Consider the following 27906-nt stretch of genomic DNA (forward strand, 5'->3'; position numbering starts at 1 on the left):
TCAATGGGGCAAGTTTTAAACCTGCTTTTACCCTCTTAACATCCTTGATGTGTCATTACAAGTGCACAGGTCATGTGAGTGATTTCTTTAGAGTGAACACGGTGAATCTGACTGCAGTAGATGTGAAAGATATGAATAAAAATGAAGTTAATTGGGCCAGCGCTCATACCTGTATTTACATCCTGTTTTCGGTTGAAGTCCAAAGTAGTCGATTGTCGAGTTCACGCGCATATGTTTAGTTACCTATGATCACACGCGTGAACTCGACAATCGACTACTTTGGACTTCAACCGAAAACAGGATGTACAGGTATGAGCGCTGGCCGAATTAACTTCATTTTTATTCATATCTTTCACATCTACTGCAGTCAGATTCACCCGTGTTAACTCTACTCTAACAGGGTGCAAATTTTAAAAAGAGGATAACATGGTGTAGGCAACACCGATTTTTGTCATGGTTCTCTGTATTGACAGCACTCCAAATTTACAAAAAAATGAGCTCAATGTTAAAATTGACCGGAGTTCTCCTTTAAGTAACTGCTTGCACCATTTCAAGCTAAAATAATACATAATATATGCTGGGATATAAATATGCCTTCAGAACGGTATTGGTTATGGTAACAGGGCTAAAAGTTTATTTTACTTTCACATTATAAAAGGTCATGAAACTACAGGATGAAAGAAAATATCCCCTTTCTCAATTGTTTACAAAATCACAGTAACACGATTGACATTTTACGATCATCCCCATCTAAAACACATAAAAAACACTTTAACTTGACCTTAAAGAGTTCACTATATAGACGATGACTAAAGAATGACACTTTTAGTTTATGGAGTCGTTTATTACCTCAAAAAGGGAAAATATGATTATTTTTTTTTCTTATCCTGAAAATAGCTTTTTTTGTCTTTCCAACGTTTCATTGCTGTATTAGCAAATGTGCATATTTTAATAGAAATGAAATAAAATGAAAATAAAAAACTAGCATTTTTTTATAATCTCTAATATATATTTAAGTTGATAAAGTGTATTATTAAAAGGCTCCAGATATATTAAAAGGCTATATTAAAAGGCTATATGAATACATATATATATATATATATATATATATATATATATATATATATATATATATATATTAAAATAAAATAAAGATATCGTTACCATTCAAAAGTTTTGAAAGATGTTTGAAAGAAATTTTATTCTGCAAAAAAAAATGCATAAAATTGTAATGCACAAAAAATGCAGCAATAAAAGCATCAAATTGTACAAAAGTAACAGTTAACACTTTTATTATTTTAAAATTATTATATAACACATTATTATAAAAAATAGTATTTCAAACAAATGCTGTTTTCTTGAACTTTCTGATCAAAGAATCCTGAAAAACAATTATTATATGTAATGTATGTTGCATTGTTTCCACAAAAACATTAAGCAGCATGTGCATTTTCACTATTGACCATATTAATTAATATTGTTTCCTGAGCACCAAATCAGCATATTAGAATGATTTCTAAATAATCGTGTGACACTGAAAACTATAGATAACAGTTACTTTATATATATATATATATATATATATATATATATATATATATATATATATATATATATATATATATATATGAAGAGTTCAGTTGCAAAAGCCTCTAAGTGCCATCTGAAATTTTCTTCTAGAATTATCATTTTAATCAAGCTTGTATGTTTATGTTCAGTTATTTCACTTTAATGACAATGCAAATGACCTATTAATTGTCATTAAAGTGAAATTACTGAACTTAAATATACAAGCTTGATAAAAGTGCTAATTTTAGAAGAATATTTCAGATGGCACTTAGAGGCTTTTGCATCTGAAGTCTTCACATATATATATATATATATATATATATATATATATATATATATATATTAGCAAATAAATGGAGCCTTGGTGACTTCCTTCAAAAACATTACAAAGAAATGTAGAGAAAACATTAAAAAAATCCAAACCCAAAATCCGGACCCAAACTTTTGAACAGTATATGTAGATGAAAAAAAAAAAAGTTTTAAAAATGTCTAGCTTAACATATAGTGAATTTGCCATCAGCTGTTCATTGTTAAAATATGTTTTACTCATATAGGGGACCCATTTTACCCATCTACTCGCCTATATCTCTGCTGCTTGCCTGACTGAGCACTGCTGCTTTCCACATCTACAGATGAGCAGGCGGAAACATCCTGGGACGCCCGCTGCACCTTCTCACCCTCTCCCGGATGGCATGAGATTAAAGGAAAGGGGTCAGACAGATTGCTGAGGTTACATCTCAGATAAGATCAGAAATGTGTTTGCTGTCAAAGCGCTTCAAATTGCATATTTTTTCCAAGCTGATCCTTCTTTTCCGCCACTACGCCATGAGTGAATGCTCAGATGCCTGTATGCCTCTGAAGTAGGAGGAAAGCAAAGCTTTTTTGTCATCCAAAAAGGTAAACAAGGGAGGGAGAGATATGAAGCATGAGAGATCAAACATACGATTGGAGGGAACACACCCTACCCGTCACCAGAAAGCTTGGAGAAAAGCTGTGCGTGTCACAGAAGCTACAGGGGTGTTTACTAAGGACATAAAATATGATGTTCTTGCATAAGGGTACATACAATTTGTCATTTTGAGATTTTGAGTCTTTTGCATGGGTTGATAATGTTGTAATTCACTTTGTTAAATGTTGCTTCTGTGATTGTTTAAAGCAGATCTTCTTTGTTTTTTGAGGGGGTAAACCCCCTTGTTGTTTTGTTTCTGTGAGGTTTGCGATGTATATTTTGTCAGCCAAGTGAGATTAAGTATATATGAACAGCATTACAGCTGATGGATATCTTCATGTATGTTTCTGCCTTCTGTTTTGAAGTTGGTGTGGGTGTACAAGTTAGTGGTAGCGTAATAGTTAAGAATCTAGGCTGCTAGTACAAAGTTTGCTGGTTCAGTTCCACAACTAACTGTATTGAAAGCCAACTGGGATTTCCGTAGTAAATATTTAAATAGTTATTATTCAACTTCACAAAAATGCTTCCTATTCAACTGAATAAATGCTATATTTGTTTGATTGGACAGTATGATAACTAAATAAGGGCGCCAAGAGACACAGTCATTCCCTCATGTCTCAGATGTGTTTACTGCGTAAGCATCTTTTGAGATCCGCCGAATAACCCACTGAGGGGATTGCATCGCCCGTTTCAAGAGTCCCCTCAGGCTATCAGTCGTAGTAGAGGGTGTCTGAAAAAGCCACAAATCCATGTAAATTATTAATATCAATGCATTTGTTATGACTGGACAAATAGTGTGGTTTTAAATGTGCAGAGTTAACAAATAGACAGTGACATATCACAGTGATGTTTTCTCTTCCTTCCTCACTTCTTCCCTTCCTCTCTGGCACCAGTGTGTCAATAGGCTTCTTGGAGGTTTAGCTAATAATGAATTTCTTTGGAGGGCAGGGTTGTTACCGTTCCAACAGGGTAACAGGTCGATTTGCTGGTTCTGAAATCAATCTTGCATCTCCACTATCAATCACTGTGAAGCACAGTGCTCTCACGTCCTTGAACTTTTCTGATTTGTGGCTTCTTACCAGTTGAAAGAGCTCAAACACATTGTTAATTTTGTTTGTATTTCCTTGCTTTGTTAAAAAACAAAACCACCGGTGTGCCTCAGGGGTCAATATTAGGTCCAATGCTGTTGTAAATTTTTACTTTTTTCTTTTAATGAATGCTTATCGTTGTTTTTCTCTGGTCCATAATAGTAGATCTTTAAAGCATATCTATACCTTTGTGAAGTATGTGGAAAGTGCATTGAAAGCAAATTTTTCACTTTGCATCTGAAAGGTCCCATATTACCAGACACCTTGTTTTTATTTCTAGAGGGATCCGGGGATAATCCAGCCTCATACACAGCATTATAAGGACTATGCCATTTCCTAATTGACCAATGGTCAGATTAGGAAGGACACAATGTACTTCGCTGACATGGCCTCTCACAGTGATAACAGATGGATTACGAATTGAAATAGGACAGGCAGAACGGTAGTACTGTGAAAACATTACCTCAGCTGATTGGAATGAGATCAGTATCACTATGAATGACAGGTCTCATGAGCTCTGTTCCAAAATATAGTGAGCCTCTATGCTGTCTACTATCTACATAGACACCTACACTCTAAGGCAGCATCTTAACTGAAACGGAACCTTGCAAGTGACTGGTTTAGAATACTATTTATAGGCAGCAACTCGGCATGGTGCACAAATCAAAAACCTTATGTGAAGCGCACAGGAAACCTTGACATGTTGCTAAGCTAATGACACAGTCTCCTAACAAGCATATAAAACGTAGGAGAATTTTTATTTTCACTGCAATTCTCTATGAGGATACGATTCTACACTGTAAAACGTGATACTCTTACACTACCATTTTTACAGTTTAATATTAGTTTTCTATTTTGAATATAATCTACACGTTATTTTTTCTGTAATGACAACGCTCATATTCTACTGCCATTATTCCCATCTTTAGTGTCATAGAAACATTTATTTGTATTATTATAAGTTGAAAATGGTTGTGCATCTTAATAAATTATGGAATCATTTTTAATGATTCTTTGATTAACAGAATTTATTAGAAATAGAAATATTTTGTAACAAATGTCTTTACTGCCATTTTTCTTCATTTTAAAGTGTCAATTTATTTAAGTGTCAAAGATGTCATGATTCCCTGTGCTTTTGTTATCATGGGCTCTTATTTTGATATTATTTTGTCTTGTTGTGCCTGTCTATTTAGTCTATGTTCAGTTCCTGTTTTTTTAGTTTCTGTTTCCTGTGTTTCCATTGTTCTGCTAGTTTCCATAGATACCCTGGTTAATCAAAATGTCAACTAATCAACTTCACCTGTCTATCATCAGCCCCTTGTTATCCAGTGTATTTAAACCCTCAGTTATCCTCTATTCTCTTATGGTTCTCTTTATTTTCCTTAGTGTTTTTATTAAATGTGATTTCATCGTTCATCTGCATCAAGCCTCTTGAATCTGGATTATCAATCCAGTACATGACAAAGTCTTACTGGTCCAAAACTTTTAAATGCTATTGTCTTAGTTTTGTTTACCAGTTTAATAAATAAACAAACACATATTTAAAAGAAGATACATTTATTTGAGAAGCAAATTGCTAAATATTTTACGTGTTGTTTTCAGACAATCATTAATTGGAATATTTTTTCTTCCCCATTAGCAAATTTCTTCTTATTTTAAACACATCAAATTAAATTTGAAGTTTATGCTTAAAAAGTACATTTTCCAATGGGATCTTTGTCTTTCTTTTTATAAATCAGCTTCTCAAGGCTTGTTTTAATAATGTTCAGATATGTATGTGGAAACAAGACTAAAATATTGATTAGAAAAATAGATTTTATTTTATCTGTTTATATGTATTTTTATTTTATTTTAACTAAATTAGCCATCTTAGAAGGCAGCATTTTGGCTAAATCTTTGCATTGGGAGCATGTCTATGATGACTCCTTCTTCCATGCCTCCTCCTCAGTCTCCTGCTTCTTTTCCATTGCTCCAACATCTCCATTGCCTGCTCCTCACTTCCTCCAGTATTTTCTCCCTGGCTGTCCCACTTCATCAGACCACCACAGTCCATTACATCCCATATCTCATAATCTTGCCAGAATAATGCTGCTTTTCCACAGTAAATGGGTTGGTGGTTGCGGATTGCAATTGCCAGTTCCTTTTGCGAAGCATTAAATAACAAGCTGTAATTTCCCCTGATGAATCACAGTGCAATGTTGTCATATTGTCTCATAAACAGGAGGAAGAAGAAGTAGGTCACCGTCTTTTCTCATCACAAGCCACATTCTCTGCAAGGGATTACTTGCAGTGATGCTTTCATGCATGGTCAGGATTGGGACCCTTGGCAGCTATAAGGCTGATTTTCCTTAATGTTTTCGGACGGTAACTGTATGTGCCATGACTTTGAGGGCCAGGACAGGAGTTGCCTTAAGTCTTTCTTTAGAGTCTGTCACATCGCAGTGCCTGGTCCTTAGATCAAGTGACGGTAATCTTGTATCTCCCAGCAAGACCAGACAGTGAGACTTAGGAATCAAGTTCAAGGAAACGAGACAGGGTCCATATTGCAGGCATTAGGAAGTGTCCAGAGGCATCCTTTGAGTTTGGTTAGTGCTCCATCCTGACCTCGGTTTGGTTGCCAAGATGATTCATAGCACCCAGCCACAGAACAGAAGCATGCCACAGAAAGCTGCACTAACCCCATTCTACACCAGCTCTTCAGAAGAACAAGCTCAAAGACTGTACAGGCTTCTCGCATGGCTTGGTGCCTACTAACACAGTAACAGTAATCCTCTTGGATCAGAGCAAGATAATCACATGCACAAGACAACAGAGTAAACACCAGAAGTGATGGATTTCTAGCTAAGCATCTCATATCTTTTCTCAAATGGAAACACGGCACATGCTCTGCACATGTTCGTCTGCATTAAACATTGTTTGTTTGCCCCCAACCCACAATTCAACCTAGTTCCATTTTCATGTTGTTAAAGGGATAGTTCACTTTGAAATAAAATTTTGGTATGTTTTAGCTTACCTCAAGGGCATCCAAGATGTAGGTGTCTTTTTTTCCGCAGTAGTTTCAATTTTGATATTTTTAGGTCAAACCGTTCTTGTCTGTCAGTCATATAATGCAGATCTATGGTCACTATCTCAAAGAGCGTGCACAGTGAAGTCCAAATTAAAAAATTCCCCATCGTAAGTACACATTGATGGCCTAAGACACGAAACGAGCGGTTTGTGTGAAAAAACGAACAGTATTTATATTATTTTTATATTATTTATATTATTATGCTCATGAAGGCATTGCAAGTTTAATTCTCTTTTCTTCTTGCTAATTCATGTGATTTCCATTATCTCCATGAATTAAAATGGTGAAAATGACTTAGGAAGTCAAGGGTAGCTGTTTTGCGATAGGTGCAGTAATTAATTTATTGCAAAAAAAAGTCCTTCATAAATAAATCTTATCCTTTATTTTTCTTTCAGAATTATTTCAATCACTATGAAGCACAGTGCTCTCACATCCTTGAACTGATGTGTTTGTATTTACTTGCTTCATTGAATACAAAACCACCGGTGTGCCTCAAGGGTCAATAATAGGCCCAATACTATTGTAAATTATTTACTTTTTTTTTTTCATTTAGTGAATGCTCATTGTTGGTTTTCTTGCCCCATGAATCTTTGAAGCATATCTACAAATCTCTCTGAATACATTTAGTTGATAAGAAAACTGTATATAATATATTTAATTTAAGATATCTTTGTCAGAATTGTATATTGAAATCTATTTAGAGATATCATGTTGAAAAAAATGTTTCAAGTAATTTTTTTATACTTTTATGGTTATAGTTGAACCTCAAAAGAACAAGACGCTTTATTCGGAATATTGTTACAGATTGACCAATTTTTAATACACTGCAAAAAGCCTGTATTAAAACTATTAAGTATTAAAATGCACCTACTGTAATTATATATAAAATGGGTTGAGCAGAAAACCCTTGGTAAAAAAAAAATATATATATATCTAGCCTTTAGTACCATCTAGATTATCATGGATCTTTAAACTAGACTGAAGTGCCTAAAATGAATTGAGTTTAACCTTATATTATTTTTCTCGTAAGCTTTGCTTGTTTCAAAAGGAGCTTTTGTTGCAGCTCATTTAACATTAACTGAGATTACAGCCTTTTGGGGAGCACTAGTTGTTTATGGATAATATAATATAATAACCCAAGGAATGTGCTATCATGTCCATGAAATCAAGAACTTTTAGCCTGTACGAAGCACATACTGTTCATGTTACATGACTGATGAGGCTGCAAACCCATGCCAGATCATAGCCCACACGCCATGTTTTCAAAGAAACTGCAAGCCCAAATCCTTCACGCCTCTCTTCGTTTTTCTACCTTGCTTGGGCAAATGTGCAAAGACACTATTTTCAGATAGTATTTTCCTCTCCCCTTCTTCTCAGCAGGAGATTCTGTATAAAGGTACATTTTGTACACAGGAAGATGGTGCCACTTCGAAGTGGGCGATAGTGAGGACAAATAACTAGCCGCCTGCCGCACTAAAAAGCTGTGTGCCTTTTTGCAGATTGCTGCAGCCCAGGATTGCTCATGTGGAAAGAATCACTTTTTTCTCTTCCTCTAGAGGTTGTTAAACTGGAAAGCGCTTCCCGACTATAGTTGAATTAGATGTAAATTGGTAAAAAACACTCTAGAGAGAAGCTCAATAAACTCAATTAAATAAATACAGTAATGTATCAGTAGTGTATTAGGATTTTGCATTGTTTTTCCTAAGTATAATCCCATGATAAATGTCTGTTATCTGTCTATTACATTTCCCAGTGCGCCGAACTCTATGGAGTGAAGCGTTACTAGGCAGTTTATGTAATAATTAGGTAGCACACGATGCTAGAGATTTTGAGTTGTATGGCTCAATGTTGATAGCATGTTTACATTGTGTTTCCTACTTTCTGCCTACCTAGCCTCCTTCCATGATGCAAGTGTGTTGAAGCCTTGACACGGTTCATGTGAAAATGCTGAAATCAGATATAATTTCAAACTATTGGCATGACAAAAGTATACAGCTAGAACAGCATTAACTGTTCATTACACGGCAATTAACACACAGCTAGAGTTAACAAATATGAGATGACCCAGAATTTCAGTATTATGAGGTAACACCTCAAAACTGGTGCTAAATGAATTACATTCTAAAGTGTAATCAATTCCTCTGTGCTCCCATTTGAAAGTATTGTTATCATGAAAAGCAACCACTGGATAGCATTAGGTATGGCTAATTATACCTGTCCTGTATCAAAGGTCCACTTTGGAATTAGCATAGACACTCTTAGAAAAAAAAGGTTTCAAAGTCTGTCACTGGGGTGGTACCCTTTCAAAAGGTACTAATATATACCATTTAGGTACTAATATGCACCATTTAGAGATACAGTGAGGAAAATAAGTATTTGAACACCCTGCTATTTGCAAGTTCTCCCACTTAGAAATCATGGAGGGGTCTGAAATTGTCATCGTAGGTGCATGTCCACTGTGAGAGACATAATCTAAAAAAAAAAAATCCAGAAATCACAATGTATGATTTTTTAACTATTTATTTGTATGATACAGCTGCAAATAAGTATTTGAACACCTGTCTATCAGCTAGAATTCTGACCCTCAAAGACCTGTTAGTGTGCCTTTAAAATGTCCACCTCCACTCCATTTATTATCCTAAATTAGATGCACCTGTTTGAGGTCGTTAGCTGCATAAAGACACCTGTCCACCCCATACAATCAGTAAGAATCCAACTACTAACATGGCCAAGACCAAAGAGCTGTCCAAAGACACTAGAGACAAAATTGTACACCTCCACAAGGCTGGAAAGGGCTACGGGGAAATTGCCAAGCAGCTTGGTGAAAAAAGGTCCACTGTTGGAGCAATCATTAGAAAATGGAAGAAGCTAAACATGACTGTCAATCTCCCTCGGACTGGGGCTCCATGCAAGATCTCACCTCGTGGGGTCTCAATGATCCTAAGAAAGGTGAGAAATCAGCCCAGAACGGGAGGAGCTGGTCAATGACCTGAAAAGAGCTGGGACCACCGTTTCCAAGGTTACTGTTGGTAATACACTAAGACGTCATGGTTTGAAATCATGCATGGCACGGAAGGTTCCCCTGCTTAAACCAGCACATGTCAAGGCCCGTCTTAAGTTTGCCAATGACCATTTGGATGATCCAGAGGAGTCATGGGAGAAAGTCATGTGGTCAGATGAGACCAAAATAGAACTTTTTGGTCATAATTCCACTAAACGTGCTTGGAGGAAGAAGAATGATGAGTACCATCCCAAGAACACCATCCCTACTGTGAAGCATGGGGGTGGTAGCATCATGCTTTGGGGGTGTTTTTCTGCACATGGGACAGGGCGACTGCACTGTATTAAGGAGAGGATGACCGGGGCCATGTATTGCAAGATTTTGGGGAACAACCTCCTTCCCTCAGTTAGAGCATTGAAGATGGGTCGAGGCTGGGTCTTCCAACATGACAATGACCCGAAGCACACAGCCAGGATAACCAAGGAGTGGCTCTGTAAGAAGCATATCAAGGTTCTGGCGTGGCCTAGCCAGTCTCCAGACCTAAACCCAATAGAGAATCTTTGGAGGGAGCTCAAACTCCGTGTTTCTCAGCGACAGCCCAGAAACCTGACTGATCTAGAGAAGATCTGTGTGGAGGAGTGGGCCAAAATCCCTCCTGCAGTGTGTGCAAACCTGGTGAAAAACTACAGGAAACGTTTGACCTCTGTAATTGCAAACAAAGGCTACTGTACCAAATATTAACATTGATTTTCTCAGGTGTTCAAATACTTATTTGCAGCTGTATCATACAAATAAATAGTTAAAAAATCATACATTGTGATTTCTGATTTTTTTTTTTAGATTATGTCTCTCACAGTGGACATGCACCTACGATGACAATTTCAGACCCCTCCATGATTTCCAAGTGGGAGAACTTGCAAAATAGCAGGGTGTTCAAATACTTATTTTCCTCACTGTAGGTAACCTTTTCAAAGGGTACTGTTCCTACCATTTTTACTCAAATGTGAATACATATTTCTGTGGATGCGAATGTGAGTTTGCACAGTTTTTACATAAATAGCCTTAGCTAAGTGAGCGACTACATGCACAAGGTTAGCAAGTGGCGTAAAATATGCCCAAACCAACTACATGTAAGGGCTTTCCACACAGCAATCCTCATCAGACGTACAACACTCTCTAAAGGCATACTCTTTTCTTATGAAATGTATTTATGTATTAAATATCTATGTATCAGTGGTGTTCATTACATTACATCAAAAAAAGAGAAACCACATACCATTATATTTTGAATTTTTATATTAACTATGTAATTAATGTCTGCATCTATTCCAAAATAATAACCAAAAGCAGTAACTATTTAAACAATATATTTTTATTTGAGAACTGATGTTCAGCTGTTCTTTTTAATAGTCAGCTTGATTTCTGATCATCAGTCATCAAGCTTGGTTAACATTGGTCACAGATGTACCTTTTGTTTCACCAAGTTGATTGCTTACTTAAAAAAAAAACAATAAAAAAAACAGCCATTGTGTTTTTAGGCAATTTTCATGTTTTTTCATGATTTTAATGTGACAAAACGGTGATATCTAAGTGGCTGAGTTGTTTACTTAGTTTGTAATTAGTCTTCCAATTAACGCCATAATGTTGTTCATTCAGACCGATTCACGAACATGCACGAAAACAAGAGTCAGGTTTTATCGCACTAACCAATCATATCCAATCTAACCAATCATATCCAATCATACTAAAAAACAGGCATTGCCTCGGTTTTTCATTGGTTTATATACTTTTTAATGTCACATTTGCTTTGATATATTTGTGTAATATGGATTATTTTCTCATCCATTTTGGAGGCACTACCTCCATTGCCTCCTCGGAGGAACCGCCCCTGCTATGTATAAAATTCCATCTTAACATATTTTATAAGGCTACCAAGAGTATGTGATGTATGCATGGTTTCAGTTGTTCCTACATTTTTGTTGTACTAAAAAATAGTATGAAAGTTATTGAATCATTATGATTTGTTCATGAAAACATTTGTACACAGATATCACACTCACGCAATGGTCCGTGAATGAGAACACAGTGTTTGGCTACTTAGCATATCCACGTTATTCTCTAATGCAAGATGTTGTAAATTACTCTCTTCTCCATTCAAAATTGACTAAAATTGATTTAAAGTGTCTTTGCGACATGATAGTCACAGCCAGTCACCAACGATGTCTGCCATTCTCTGGAAAGACAGTGAGAAGTGTTGTGTTTTCAGTTAGCATCTAGCTACAGTTTGTGTCGGCTCAAGAAAAACAGATTGATGCGCATCTTGTCAACAAAGCCTTTCTGCCAAAGTAACTGCCACTCTCGAGAATAAATCACTGATCGATCCATCTTCCAGCAATTTGCAATTCTCATTTAAAGTATGATTTATCAACAAATCGAGCTTTAAGAAGATGTTGGCAAGCGATTTAATGGTCGTAGTGGATTCATTTTCTTTTCATTATGTTATTACACGCTTGGGTAGTCGGCGGTATTGTGAGATATTCTAGTTGTAGTGATGAGGCATGGCGTCTTGCGCTGTCTTCTGAGGCGTAGACACAGGTCGCAAGACTGGAGACGTTCCATTTGCCCCTATTTCCTGTGAACTGTCATTAGCATGCCCATCATAACTCTGAATGATAGGCTTTCAGGGTGGAAAGACACCAAGCTCTGGGGCTTGTCATTGTGTAGCTATTGACTGAGAGATGATGAGAGATGATGTGAGTTTCATACACTGGTCACAACTTGATGACTGTGTAGGGCTCTGGTTGGTATTTTCCACAACCCTTTGATGCCACCGTCTCAGGGGAGTGCGAATCTCTGCTGTCAGATGTGGTTTTTAAACTGGCTTAGTTGAATTTTGATTGCCGTGAACCGGCAGTTAGTAGGTCAGGTAATGGATGAGAGTGCAACCGTTTCACATCAGCCAGTATTTGGACCAGTACAGGGGAAAGGAATTGTCTGTCGTTTGCTTCTAATGTTGTTTGTGCGGTACTTCAGTTTATAAGAAGGGGTTAGTGACCAGGTCATTTGAGTTAATAAGGTTTTGAAGGGTCAATGTGTTCAAAATTAAATATCTTTTAAAATTGTAGTTTAAGACAAGTGCCTGTTCTTAGAATTATACTCTTAGTTTTCTTATTGGTTTCATATGGTTTTGAAAAACTTTTGTATCATTTTCCAAAAGTTTTAATGTAATTAAATGTAATGATATCTAATGATATGGGGTTACCATAACAAAATGCAATGACATTTTTTTCTTACTCCATGAATCATACCATGTGACATTTTACAGCCTGAACATTACCTTGTCATAAAAAGGTTAATTTATTTGATATTTCAGATACTTGTTGAACTTTTAATAAAACATATGCCAAATTTTACATGCGGGTTACCTATCAAAAGCTTCATTATTTTAAAGAGCTTTTTTTATTCAGTATGATAACATGATATTGCACAACCCTGACAATTTTTTTTGTTTGTTTTATTTTTTTACTTTATGCCCCTAACATAATATCAAAAAATATTTTTTATTCAGAAACTAAAACATTCTTATCACAGAAGAGAAATATTCAAATCATTATATGTTTAGACTGCATTTTTAATGTGTTTTTGAATAAATGAATAGACCCAGAAAAAAAAAATGAACGTCATTTCATTGACCCTGGAGTCAGGTGTTTACTGTTGGAATTCCCACAGTGATCTGCCTTAACATGCGGAGTTTAGAAATACCCCAGTGCTTTCTCAGCTAGCAGCAATTAGCACAAACTCTGGAGCTCCTCGCTGGCTAATTACTGCTCTGCTATCCAGGACGCAGGAATACATTAACACTTCAGTTTAGCATGTTAACCCCTTGCTACATGTACATACACTTTAAACTGTTCTCATTGTAAAATCGGTGAGGAGTGGTTTGTGTTCATTTCTTTTTTTTAGCTGGGGTAGTTCAGCTGGTCGACCAGCTGGTATCCTAGCCTGAGTAGCTAACAAGCACATAAACCCCTCTAAAACGATAGTAGCAAATCAGACCAACCAGCTTGAAGGCTAGCTAAGACATTGCATATCTGAGGCTAGTTTAGGTGTGCCAGTTATCAGGGCCGACGCCACGAGGGGGCAAAAGGGGGCATTGCCCCCTCAGATCTGATTTGCATTTGATCTTAGTTTCCGCAGGAAACAATGGTCCCCTCAAGAATTATGAATGCCCCCCAGTGTGTGTGTCCTGGTGTCGGCTCTGCCAATTATTGTCCTGGAGGTTCAGTATTCTAGGAAGTTTAGCTCCAATTCAAATTAAATACATCTTAACCAGGTGATCAAGGTCTTTTGGAGTGCTATAAACTTCTAGGCAAGTGTGTTGGGGTTGGGTGCAGTTAGACTCTGAAACCCTGGGCCAGTTTAAACTGTTTGCAGCATTCTAGTCTCACAAGGATTAAATGGCTGCCAAACAGTGTTTTGGTGGTGTTGCGTGATAAATGTCACTAGAGCATATTTTGTTAACCTATATTTTGTTAACCTATGTTAACCTATAACCTAACCCTAACCCTAAGACTTGACTCAATATTTGACTCAAGACATATTTTGAAAGTCTAATCATAGACTACCAGTCAAAAGTTTTGTTTTTTAAGAAGTTTCTTATACTCACCAAGGCTGCATCAAAAATACAGTAAAAATGTTTTATCATGGCAACCCTGAATTTTTAAGCAGCCATTTTCCTTGTGGAAACTGTGATACTTTTTTTTTTTTTTTTAGAATATTTGATGAATAAAAGAGTTCACTGAACAGCATTTATTTGAAATAAAAATCTTTTGTAACATTATACATGTATTTTGTTAACAAAAAAATGAAGTGTGATGTATAATGATGAATTCTTTCAATTTTAGAAAAGCTACATTTTTCAAGGCTTGTACGTTTCCTTTTGTATGGGCAAGGTTGCATCATTATTTTCACCTTAGAACCTCAAAAGCCTCATATTTTGTTTTTCTTTCTTCCCTGTTCTCTTTTTGTGTCTCTGACAGACTGTCAGACAGCATATGTGGCACTCTGTAAAAATTAAGTGAACCAGTTACCCGGGCACCTGTTCTGTTTGGCTCATGTTGAGCTTTGCTATAAAAACCTTCTTTTTTGTTGCTGGATGAGCTTTCTAGCTGCTGATTAAGCCCGTGGCTCAAAACCTTAGGGGGCTCGCTGACCTGAACTAACTCCCGCCTCTCTCTTTTCTCTGTAGGTACAACCAGGCAGCCTAGAGAAGGAGAGGTTCCCGGAGTAGACTACAACTTTGTGACCGTTGAGCGGTTTGTGGAATTGGAGAAAAGTGGAGCTTTGCTGGAAAGTGGAACTTATGAAGGTAAGTTGGCCGAGTTGCACAATCATATATCAAGTTATAGTTTTTGTCCCAATATCTCATTGCTGGGATTAGGGATTTGAGCAAGCCCTAACCTAACTAACCAACTGCTAGCTAAGTATTAAACTTTGGTGCATAACTCAATGTGCTACGGACATGAGTGATACCTCAAATCATGGAGATTCTTGAGGTGAAGTGTGCTATTACTTCTCTAAGAGGTGAGCAATACAGTCAGCTAAAAAAGTCCATAGATTTTCATTAAAGGAGGAAACTGTACCATATCTGGGATCAAAATATCAGTAGCTGGGTTTCTATCCATGTATCCAAGTTTTGGGATGCTGCATAAAAATGATAGATTGAAACAAACATTTGTTAGACTAACACGTGTTAGATTAAAAACTCACTTTCAGAGAAAATTCCTAGATGTGACTCTGCCTCAACCAAGGTTTATGACTGAATAATTATCTCAGAGAACAAAAGAAAACATCTCGCTCTGGTCAAAGTCTGTCATCAAAATGATTGGCTATACTGTTACCTCCTAGAAGTGTTTGACGCGCTCTCGCTCCAAGACAAAGGGATCTGCTGCTGATTGCTAGCAAACATGAAGTTCATCAGAGCATTTTGTTTGTGCGCTCTAAACCGCAAGTAATTTATTACAATTAATAATGAGCCACAGTGGCATCCCCAGTGGCTACAACTTCTATTTCCAATTATATTATATGACATTTTCCCTGGAAGTGACTATTTTATGTTCGTAAGCTTATGGGATGGCAGTGCTCCTTTATTAACAATTTGCTTTGTGATATTCTGTTTTTCGAGACCCTCTGTGAATAAAAGAGGACAGACCATGGGAAAGTATCTAATTGGCAGAAACTCTAGTTAATTCACAATGTGATATAAAAATACCGTAAAGGGAATCTGATTATCTGGGGTCTTGTGAGCTTAGCCTTTATTCACTTCAGAAGTCCAACAACTCCATCTCTTGAATAAATATCCATTTCCCTCTCTCTCCTTTAGTCCATTGTCACTTTTCCCTCTGAGTTGACTGTGAACTAGTGACTGAAAGGGACAAAAGAGAATTTCTTTATGTGAAATACATCAACTCTTCACTTATACTCTATTTCTTTCTCATTAAATCTTCCTTAGTGTTCATACGGTGATTTAGATTTTCAGCATGTTTTAAAGATTGTGACTGGCACTGTAACTCAGCTCAGCTTTAATAATGTAACGTCAGGTATATAAGTGGAATATGTGATGGGTTTACAAAGGGTTTTGAAATCTAATATATTAAATAGTGTTTAAATTAAAAAGAAATTAATGTCCTGACTGACTCAAGTATACAAATAAATAATATTTTTACACTTTTTTTGCATAATTTGACATTTTAAAAAATAAATTCGCACATATATTGTGTGATATTCACACATCGCATGGCTCATAGTTTATTTCAAGCACGCTCTGATTATCTTCTTTGCAACCAATTAAACTAACTTTTGAGAAAATATTATTGGGGCAAATTTGTGTAAAAATTGCTATAAATCATTTCACACAATGACAATTGCGGTGGTTCAATCTTAGTGTCTTTATATTAAAATCTGTTAAAATTTCAAAGTCTGGTTCTGTGTCAAGGGTTAAACAATTAAATATACTATTGTTCAAACGATTTCTTTAAAAAAATACTTCTGTTCAGCAAGAATATATTTAAAATATAAAACTGTTATTTTAAATTCTAATAATATTTTACAGTATTACTGTTTACTGTATTTTTTTATTAAATAAACAAAAAGAAAAGAGGAAACACCAATATTAACATAGAAATGTATTTATATTTCTTCTTTCTTGATACTTTATTATAATAAAAATTATAGATAAAAAAATGTATTTAAGACTACAGTCAACTGGTCATTATCACAATAATAACGAGTAATACAAAATGGACATGAAATATTGCATTTAAAATATTAATATTAAAGAAAGTGGTTGTGGAAAGACACAAGAGATGTGAAATTAGCACAGTCATGTAAGAAGTCGGACGGTTAAAGTTTAGTTGTTTAGTTGTCAAAAAATAATTAAATAAAAAAATCAGAATCAAGTATTTCAGGCTTGATAAACGTAGCTACAAAGAAACACTTACATTTGTATTCATTTATGCTTTATTCTGTTTTATTTATTTATTTTTAATCCATTTTTATGAGTTACAGCTGTTGTGCACTGTAGCATCATGTCAGGTAGTGACCCGGGGAGAATTGAAGGCACACTCAACCAGATGCCCTGCTCTCCTCAAGAGCCTGTTCATCCCAGGGGAGCCATGGCACTATTACTGAGTCTGTAAACATAGAACAGCACTCCCTCACACACTGATCGTTTGAGATACAGTTTGAGCGTGATTGTACAGGTGTCGGACTTTTGTGTTTTTTTGGTTTATTTGCAGAGACATGATTTTCACTGACCGAGCAATGCAAAAAACACAGTTATTACAAATACATGACACACTGAGTTCATATCATAGACATATTTTTATTTAAAGCTAATTATAATTACTAATATGTGTGTAGGATATTGACTGCAGGGGCATGTTCCTATTAAATAATTATTAATTAAAATTAATTATTAAAAACGATTCAATTAACACTTACACAGTTTTTAGCCTTAACATCAGCTTAAAGGGTTAGTTCACCCAAAAATTTGAATTACCACATGGTTTACTCACCCTCAAGCCATCCCAGGTGTATATGACTTTCTTCTTTCAGACGAACACAATCTGAGTTTTATTAAAAAATATCCTGGCTCTTTCAAGATTTCTCTTTGGAGATTTCGAAGCCCCAAAAAGCGCATCCATCCATATTTAAAACTTCATCATCTAAAATAACTAGCTTCCGACAGACGGCCGTACGCATCGATTTACGGCGAAAGAGTGTATGTGTGTATTGACGAAAGCGCAGAGGATAGGCATCACTATCAGAGACCTTTCGCTAAAAGGATCCTCAAACTACATTAGCAAAACAATGTGTAAATAGGGTCGCACACTGAGAGAAACGCATCATAGTGCCACGTCTTTAAAATTTAAACACATTGTTTTCTATGATCATATGCATACTGGCGGCATCTCTTTCCATATATCAAGATGTCCATGGCATGGTGTTTCCTGACTGGTTTGAGCCCTATAGGAGACAATTAAGAGGCCACTTTTTCTAACCCGTTCTCATAAATGCCGCATGTCACAGACTTTTGGGCAAAAAGCACCCTTGCATCTTTTGTGTCTACATGCAGGTAAACGCAAGGCAATTATAAGAGAAGTTCTTTTTTTCTTTTATTTGAATGGTACAGTGATCACAAACAGCTGAAAGCTGAAAGCAATACAATAATTCAGAATCAGATTTAATAATAAATTGGCTATATTTAAATCTTAGCTTGTGACATTGATAATCTGGTTTATTTCTGATTATTTTGTTTTGGCTGGTAGTTTTGAATGGCCGATAATTAGCAAATTGGCTGGTGAGTGAAAAAGTTCATTATCAAACCCTGATCCTACAGTACATCATACATCGGATCAGGGGTTACTCTTTTGACGTAAGTCGACTTGCATAGGCCGACTGCCGGAAGCTAGTTATTTTAGATCAATACGTTTTGAATATGGATTTTTTTTCTTGCAAAAATCCATCACTTCATAAGGCCTTTATTAACCCCCTGGAGCCGTATCGATTACTTTTATGATGGATGGATGCACTTTTTTGGACTTCAAAATCAGGACGGCCATTCACTCCCATTATAAAGCTTGAAAGAGCCAGGATATTTTTCAATATAACTCTGATTGTGTTCGTCTGAAAGAAGAATGTCATATAAACCTAGGATGGCTTGAGGGTGAGTAAATCATGGGGTAATTTTCATTTTTGGGTGAACTATCCCTTTAACCATTTGTTTCTTTGATTCCAAAGTTTGCTTTTATGTTCACTTTCGCAGTTATTTTCTTTTGTATTATTTAATTGAGTGTATTTAAAAGTTAAAATGCGTTAAGGTTTTTATGTATAGTTGTACATTTATTGATAATGCTGTTCTTTTGAACTTTGTATTTATAGATAGACAGACATAGATAGACAGACAGATAGATAGATAGATAGATAGATAGATAGATAGATAGATAGATAGATAGATAGATACATAGATACATAGCTACATACATACATAGATACATACATACATAGATACATACATACATAGATACATACATACATAGATACATACATACATACATACATATATACATACATACATACATACATACATACATACATAGATACATACATACATACATACATACATAGATAGATACATACATACATACATACATACATACATACATACATACATAGATACATAGATACACAGATACATATATACATAACATCATGGTGACAGAGCTTACATTATAAAAAAAACGTCAATTATACACCAAATGTCTGATCGATTGCAGATAACTTTTACGGCACCCCGAAGCCCCCGGCAGAGCCCAGCCCACTGCTGCTGAATGTAGCTGAGCAACTGTTGCCAGGCGCCACACCCAGATCACAGGGCAAACGTAGACGCAACAAGTCCGTCAGCAACATGGAGAAGGCTGGCATCGAGCCACCTGAGGAGGAAGAGGAGGAGAGGCCCGTCATCAACGGCAACGGAGTGGCCATCACCCCAGGTGAGGAGCTCTTAATCAATTTAAGAAAAAGAGAGATCTTTCATGCCATCTTGTAATGTACGGGCTCACCGGTGTAGTAAATTCAGTTACTGCTGTGACCTCAGATCAGGGTTACTAGCGTAGAGATGATTACCGTGGGGCCACTAGGTGCATCATGTATCATAGCAACCGCCTCCACTCTAAATTACCTCATAGTATCCACTGTTGTCAGGGCAATAGCCTAGCAACTGTCGTGCCAGCATGTTATCACACATTGCCTGTTTTTCGCTCCATAGGAGCAGCTCTGTGGGGCGGAAACGTGCATCGAGTGTGGATGTACTGAAAAAAAACTTTTGTTTTGTTCTGGCTCTAATACACCTACATGACATGGTGATTTAGAATCTAACACAGTTAGAGTATTGTTAATATCCAGTAATATAAAAAAACGCCAGAGGAATTTGTAATTCTCTGAGCTCTTTAATAGCTCTTTAATAGCTCACTTAAAAACATGAATTCAAAATTGACCCTATTTACTTTATTAATACAAGTTCCTGGCCTTACTGTGCATGATTCATCCGTCCATGTTATTCGAAAGAGGAAAATCTTTCGCTTCAAAAATCTGTTTTTAATCTGTTATTAATGTTAGAATTTACTCAACCTATGTCATCCAAACCCATAAGACATAATTTTCTTCTCAAAACACAAGTGAAGATATTTTTTAATGAAATGATTTAATGAAATTAAAAAAATTTAATGATTTCTGTCCCTCCATTGAAAGTCCATTTCACCAAAACTTTGACACTTCAAAAAGTTCATAAAGACATCGTAAAAGTAATCCATATGAATAGAGCCATATAATCCAAGTCTTCTGCTTTATAGACCTTAAGCTCAAGCAAGCAACCATCTTTAGAATTTTGTCTTTGAACTTCCTTTTTGCGGTGGTATAGTACTATTAGTATAGTAGTTTTTGCTATAGTAGTTAGAGTAGTTATATTAATATTAGTAATCTTAGTTATAGTAGTATAGTAAATTATTGTAAATTTTGAAGCGGATGTCATAACAAATGTCAGTAGACTGGGAATATTTTAAAACAAGCGGTTCATTTATAAATCTGTAAGATCTTACCTCCATGCTGTGGAAATACAACGCGGAAGACAGAACACAACGAGCACAGAGCTGAAAGGGGGCGGGGCTACATAAGGTCTATTATGATAAACTGATTTCATTTAGGCTTTTAATTCACATAGAAACTTTGATCAACACACATACGTAGAGCACATGATATATTGTAATTGGAAACTCAACTGTACTCGGTTCTCATTAGAGGACAACCCTCATTGGTTCTCGTGCCTCAGGCATGTATGGTTGAGCTTTACCGTTTAACTTTCATTTGTTGGGTGAACTAACCCTTCGGCCTCCATTTCCTAGTCAAGTTGCCTAACTTAATTTCCACCCAATTTATTTATTGTTAAATATATTGTTTCACTCAGAAATGCATCACATTAAGGACATAAAATAGTTTGTGAAATGTGTTTAATGTTGACTTTAATGGAGTTCTGAATGATTCAGTAAAGTTTGTCTTCAAAGTTATTCTTAAAATCTTTGGGAAATCGAAACCAATAAGACAATTTTTGACAGCAAGTAAGAGTATATAATAGATGTATAATATTAAGATGAATAGCTCAGATAATTTGGCGTTGACATTTTATGTGAAACGTTTGAGTTCATATTGAAATCTCTGACTTTTTATTGCATGTTTGGTATCTTGCGAGATCTGAGCACAGTTTTAGACCTTGATGAAATCTCTGAAGAGACGCATGAGGTTACTATGAGATATTTTCGATTTATCTTAGATAGAAGTTCTTTTTTAGGATTTACAGTGTATAAAACAAATATATGGTTATTATATGGCTGGAAAATATTCGTAATTCATTCTCCAAGTGTGACAAAAGACTACTCCTTAATACCTTGAAATGATGTCTAGATAGACCGCTCACAAGGTTGTGTGTGTGTGTTTGTGTGTTTATGTGAGTGTGATTGAGTGAAGCTGTCCTCTCATTTCTCAGTTGATTAAAACATCAGTACTGGTGAATGTTATGGGATTTGGTGTTTTTTTCTTTCGTCTCTCCCTCTCTCTTCCCCTCGATCTGTCTTTTGCGCCTCTCCTTTGGGACCTCCAACCTCCATAACTCAAACTAGGACATGTTCAGTTCTCTTCTGCTTTCTCTCTCTCTCTCTCTCTCTCTCTCTCTCTCTCTCTCTCTCTCTCTCTCTCTCTCTCTCTCTCTCTCTCTCTCTCTCTCTCTCTCTCTCTCTCTCACTATATCACCACAGACTCCATTTTAATCACTCCACTCTTATTTCACCGTTTTAGTCCAACTAACTCTATCTCTGACTGTTCTTCTTTGTCTTACAGTCTTCTGTTTTTCTCTTTCTAACATGCTCCTCTTATAGTGACCTGCTTTTCAATTCTCTCAGAAACTCTCAAACTCAAATCTCAGTTACATCTCTCTCTCTCTCTCTCTCTCTATCTCTCTCTCTCTCTTGCTCTCTCTCTCTCTTATAAATATTTTCTCTGTCTCACTCACATTCACCGGTTTTCTCTGTAGTCTTGGACTCAGAGTTGCACCAGCCGCGCTGTTAAAAGTTGGAGATGTCTCCCAAAATATTGGATTCTTGTAAATTTGACAGTTTTCTTTTTTATAAGCGTTAGCTCTTGGTGGTGATTATTCAGTTGAATTCAGATACACTATTCATCATGTTTATCCACTTCTATTGTCTGGTCCTTTTTGATTGATAAATGTGTTTGAATGTGAGATGTAGGTCTGCAGTTGTTTAAAGGGTTATAGATTTAGTTTAAACAATTTTGCAGTACATTTTTCTTCTGTCAATTTTTTCAACTTTTCTTGCATTTTTTAGAGTCCAGTGAACATGAAGACAAGAGTACAGACGCCTCAGGAGAGATGCCCACCACATGCCCCTCTGAGACCTCCACAGATGCCCCTAAAGAAGAGACAGAACCTCCAAAATCGCCTCCCAAACTGGATGAGAATGACGAGCTGGGTCCTCTGCCAGATAACTGGGAGATGGCTTACACTGAAAAAGGAGAAGTGTACTTCATTGAGTGAGTATCTCTATCCATCAGTATAAATTCAAATTATTTAGAATTAGAAGTTATAATCAGCATATTTTAACCCTTAGATGCATGAATGTTTCGGCAATCAGTATGCCAATGTTCTGGTCTTTAGCAACCCGGATCTATATCTAACACGGATGGATCTCTAGTCTACCAGTCACGATAATATAAAACTATCCTGATATTAGAGTAACAATTACAGAAGAATAGAATAAAGCATATTTTGTTACCTTTTGGAGCTTGGAAGGGTTCAGTTTGAGCAGATGTTTTATACCATCATCACTGTCCTCGTTAGCCATTCGCAAATCGCTGAGCCATTTCAAGTTTTGCTGATGATACTTCCTATTCTTTTGTTTTCTGCCTGCGGTAACTATGAGTGAAACGTCACTTCATCAATGTGTATCAGACATTGCTACCTTATAGAATAAAGGTGAATTGCACTTATTCAATCATCAAAGATTCAGTTATTGTTGTGCAGAAAAAATATACTTAAACTGTTACACACCTAGGCTCGTTAGCGACCCTACAGGCATTCTTTAATACATTTATAATGAATTGATTGAGGAATACTAAGAAGGTTGATGTCTAACTTAAAAAATGAATGAGGAGGAGGGTTGTGAAGGACATCCCGGGTCACTAAAGACCCGAGTGTGCATTTAAGGGTTAAAGGTGCGTTCAGTAGTTTTCCCCCACAAAAAAAGTTTTTACATGGAGCAGGAGCAGAATGGGAAAGAAAGGTGATTTAAGTCACTTTGAACGTGGCATGGTTGTTGGTGCCAGACAGGCTGGGTATTTCAGAAACTGCTGATCTACTGGTATTTTCATGCACAACCATCTCTAGGGTTTACAGAGAGCAGTCAGAAAAAAGAGAAAATATCCAGTGAGCAGCAGTTCTGTGGGTGAAAATGCCTTGTTGATGCCAGAGGTCAGAGGTGAATGGCCAATTGGTTCGAGCTGATAGAAAGGCAACAGTAACTCAAATAAGCACTCGTTGCAACCCAGGTCTGCAGAAGAGCATCTCTGAACACACAACACGTCGAACATAAGCATAAGACACACCGGGTGCCACTCCTGTCAGCTAAGAACAGAAAACTTAGGATACAATTCGCACAGGCTCAACAATAGAAGTTTGGAATAACATTGAGTCTCAATTCCTGCTGTGACATTCAGACGTTAGGGTCAGAATTTAGTGTAAACAACATGAAAACATGGATCCATTATGTCTTGTCTCAAGGGTTAAGGCTGCTGCTGGTGGTGTAATGGTGTGAGGGAAATTTTCTTGGCACACTTTGTGTGTATTGTTGTTGGCCATGTCCATCCGGTTATGTGTCTCTCTTCTGATGGCTATTTCCAGCAGGATAATTCACCATGTCTCAAAGCTTAGTGCATTCCTCCCTGAGAAACATTTTGTCTACAGTAACAGGAGAAATAGCTCTGAGATCAGTGGCAGAAAGGTAGACTCGCTTGTCTCAGTGATGGGACTCGACTGACGGCACTCTGCCAAGCGACTGGCCAGAGAAATTGCAGCCTGGGGCAAAAAGATGGTGCACCTTTGATGTGCTCGCTGTCTATGACACTCCACACTTCTACCCTTGTGTGTCTTCTTCCCTGGTTTCTCTTACTGTTTCATCCCCCTTACAGAAAAGAAAATTAATTTCAAATAAAAGCGTATCAAAGGACAATCTATTGGCACAGTGCATTTCCACAGCTTATGTTCGGTTGCTTTGGGAGTTTGAATGTGACTGAATGCATGTACAGAGACATTTTGTCATGATTAATATGGTCCAGTATGAGTGTGTGTGTGTGTGGTGAGAGATAGACATATGGAGAAGTGTCTACAGTTTGAGAATTGAAGACGCTCCGTCTGTGAGGGAGATCGAGAAAAACAAGGCGCCATTGGCTGCTTGACAACTCCATTAAATCCTCAATAGTCACACTGTGTGGGCCAGTTCAAACTGTGTGTGTGAGTGTGCATGTTGTGTCGTGTTACATGAAGCAGTGACAGACTGTCCTCGCGTCATTCGGAGTCAGTCATATTTAGCTTATGTCATGAACGATACAACAGAAAATAAGTACTATCCCTGTGGAAAAGAAGTACTGTACAGTCACAGTCTGAAGATTGAACACACACTTTGTGGGACAAATATCAAATATATGGAAAAGCAATTGAAGTGTATAAATACATGAGCAATATCACATGAGTAGGAGTGCAAAAAAAATTCTCAGGGATGAATTTTGCTATTGTATGCCCTAAACAAGCTTCCCTTATCACCGCTTGACGTTTTTAAATCTTTGAAAACACGTTTTTATTCTTTACCTTCAGAATACATTTTAAAATATAGATATATGATTTTAAGTTTTTGTATTGTATTTATTGGTATTTATAGAATGGTATATTGTGATTTAATGTGTACTGTAAAGTAAATTAAAAAAGTAAAGGTTCCTGTTGTTTTTTAAATGTGCTCTATAAATAAAGGCTGAGTTGAGTTGAGTTGAGTTGACTTGAGTTGAGTTTTTGAGTTGAGTTGAGTTGAGTAGAGTAAATGCATAGTATGCATGAACAAAAATGCTTCTTGCTAATGTGTCAGCATTTCATAAATGTATAATACAATATAAGAATGGGAAGCATTTAGCGTTGCTGTTGAGCATCATGCCAAGTTGGAGTATGATCAGATATTTATTTAAATGTTATTATTAATTTGTGTTTACGTCGCTCAAATAGCACGATTAGTGAGCTATACAGTGAAACCGGTATCCAAGCAACAGACAAGTCCCCAATCATGAGTGGGGACGTCAATGCACGCATTCTACCAATACGGTTCGGTACGGTTAGCCAACCGTGCTGAGAATTCTAGGCCGAGGACAGTTTGTAATCGTGCCGTGTTCTACCAGGCTCAAGTGGAAACCGTTCCTTAACATTCTTAGAACCGTTCGGCCCGACGGTGGAACAGCAGCTTGAGTTGAGCTTATGCAAGAGATGCAGGTTGTAACCTGACCTGCAACATCAAAACATTTTTATCAAAATCTGGCATCCACTTTGACAAACGAAAATAAAAAACATACTTTCCCTTTTGCTAATGTAAACAATGTTTTGCCTGGGAAACAAAAAAATAAATTGAACTGTCTGCTGTCATGGCTGGGTAAAAGAGGGAATATGTGGACTGCTTATACTTCACAGCCAACTCAACGAAACTGTAACATTAATTAGTGTAATTGGCTAATTATCAAGATGTTGTGTGAACATCTAATGTTGAATGAAATAGAGAAGGTAGTATCAAAATTTTAATTAGAATGTCTCTCACATCAGTTGCCGTAGTCTTATTGGTTCTTCTTAGATGGCCGTCATAGCCACGCCTCAGGACTATGACTCAACATTTCAGATACTGTCTGAACTTTGTTGGAGGCTAAGAGTCATTGCAAAGGCAATTAGCTGTCGGTGAGCATGTGACACTAAAATCTGCCAGTTTTACAAATTTTTTCCCAAATTTTTTTTTATGGTTCCTGAAATTGGTCTCAGATGACAAAAAAACATTGTGTACTAAACTGTTTAATTAAATCGCTGCTCATGTTCAGTTCTCCTCCCTCATAGAGTAAGTCAGTCAGTCTTCCTCGCCATCTCTCTCCTCCTCCTCTCTTTCTTGCTGTGCTAATGAGATGCTTACAGCTAATTAAAAGTATTGATTGCCGTTTTGTTAAGCTAAACTTTTTTTTAGAGATGAGGTCTCCTGAGACTTAATTTCAGTCTCTCTCGTCTCCTCAGTGTGATGATTTACAGTAGCAGTTTGCAGCGGTCTCTTCTCCCTCTCTTCCTCTTCATCTCTTTTCCCTTTCTGCTCCATTTCTCTCCTCTCCAGCCACAATACGAAGACGACGTCCTGGTTGGACCCCCGGCTTGCGAAGAAAGCGAAGCCCCCTGAAGAATGCAAAGAGAACGGTTAGTGTTTGTCTTTCATTTCTCTATGTATATTATGACTCTGTTTGCTTTACTCTCCACATGGTGCAAGCCAAAGACAAACGTTTAAATCTACTGAAATAAAGCCTGTGAAATTGACCACACTTATGAAGTGTTATTAAATAAGGTGTGAAGCAGAAATGGGTTGTTGATTTTATAAAAGTCTGATCTGATAAAAATTCTTCCATCAAGTTCATTAGTCTAACTGCAGGCGGTTTATGATTGCTAAGCAATGTAACAGCCAAGATCTTTTTTTATAACTTGGTGTATTTATGCACAGTTCAGTGGGATTATCTGTAACTACAGTTTAGAATACAGGATGTCAGTATGTTTTTCATTTACTTCATTCATAGGTCAAGCATCACTATTATTATTGATCATAGATAAAATCATGCAGCTTTTTGAGGAGATAAGTGCTATTGGTTTTCAAAGCAACTGGACAACTGTGTTTGGCAGACAATAAAACAAGTCAAACAATCCTGTAGAAATTGAAGATGGGACCTGTATCTAGAGACAATGATATTGTGAAGCAGGAGTAGCCAACATTGATATTAGCCAACCCTAATCAAACACACCTGAACCAGCTAATAAACGTGTTCAGGATTACTTAAAAATAACAAGCAGGTGTGTTGGAGCAGGGTTGGAGCTGAAGTATACAGAACCCTGCTTTTGGTTGGTTACCTTTTTTATAGAGACTTGGGCTGCGCGCGAAAGCTTAAAAATGCCTTCGGGAAGATGCGTTCCTAGGTAGGAAGCCATCAAGGCACATCCAAATCCAATGTTAGCTTCACTTCCTGTCTCCTGAGATACCTTCTCTTTTTGAAGGCAGCATAGATGTATCCTTCTCTGCCTTTGATATCCTGTGCGTTTTAATTCTGTGACAGTTGAGCTTAAAAATAAAGATGGCATCTGAAAGTTGTGGTGGTTGTTGGTCAGTTTGTGTGTAAATGTAAGTTTTTGACCAACGTTTTCCTCTTCTGATGTCATTTCTAGCAAGAAATTACTATTGTAGTAATTACATATTTGCTTAGTTATCACCAAAACTATTTTGCTGTAGATCAATAAACCGTTACGCTGCCTCAGAAGTCAATCGATTGTCGAGTTCACGCACGT

At 36.7% G+C, this 27906-nt stretch overlaps 1 protein-coding gene across 4 annotated transcripts in view; it reads left to right on the plus strand.

Moving 5' to 3' along the window:
- magi2a (membrane associated guanylate kinase, WW and PDZ domain containing 2a) overlaps positions 1–27906 on the plus strand; it is a 222753-nt gene that overhangs the window by 118098 nt on the left and 76749 nt on the right. For all 4 annotated transcript variants that reach the window (XM_084112369.1, XM_084112370.1, XM_084112372.1 and 1 more), the window contains exons 3-6: positions 14923–15042; positions 19511–19726; positions 22625–22829; positions 26696–26775. In XM_084112369.1, coding sequence (XP_083968495.1) covers positions 14923–15042; positions 19511–19726; positions 22625–22829; positions 26696–26775 — 621 coding nt within the window. The remainder of the gene's footprint in view (positions 1–14922; positions 15043–19510; positions 19727–22624; positions 22830–26695; positions 26776–27906) is intronic.

This window comes from Abramis brama (assembly GCF_963993115.1).
Source record: "Abramis brama genome assembly, chromosome: 4".
Taxonomy (NCBI): Eukaryota; Metazoa; Chordata; class Actinopteri; order Cypriniformes; family Leuciscidae; genus Abramis; species Abramis brama.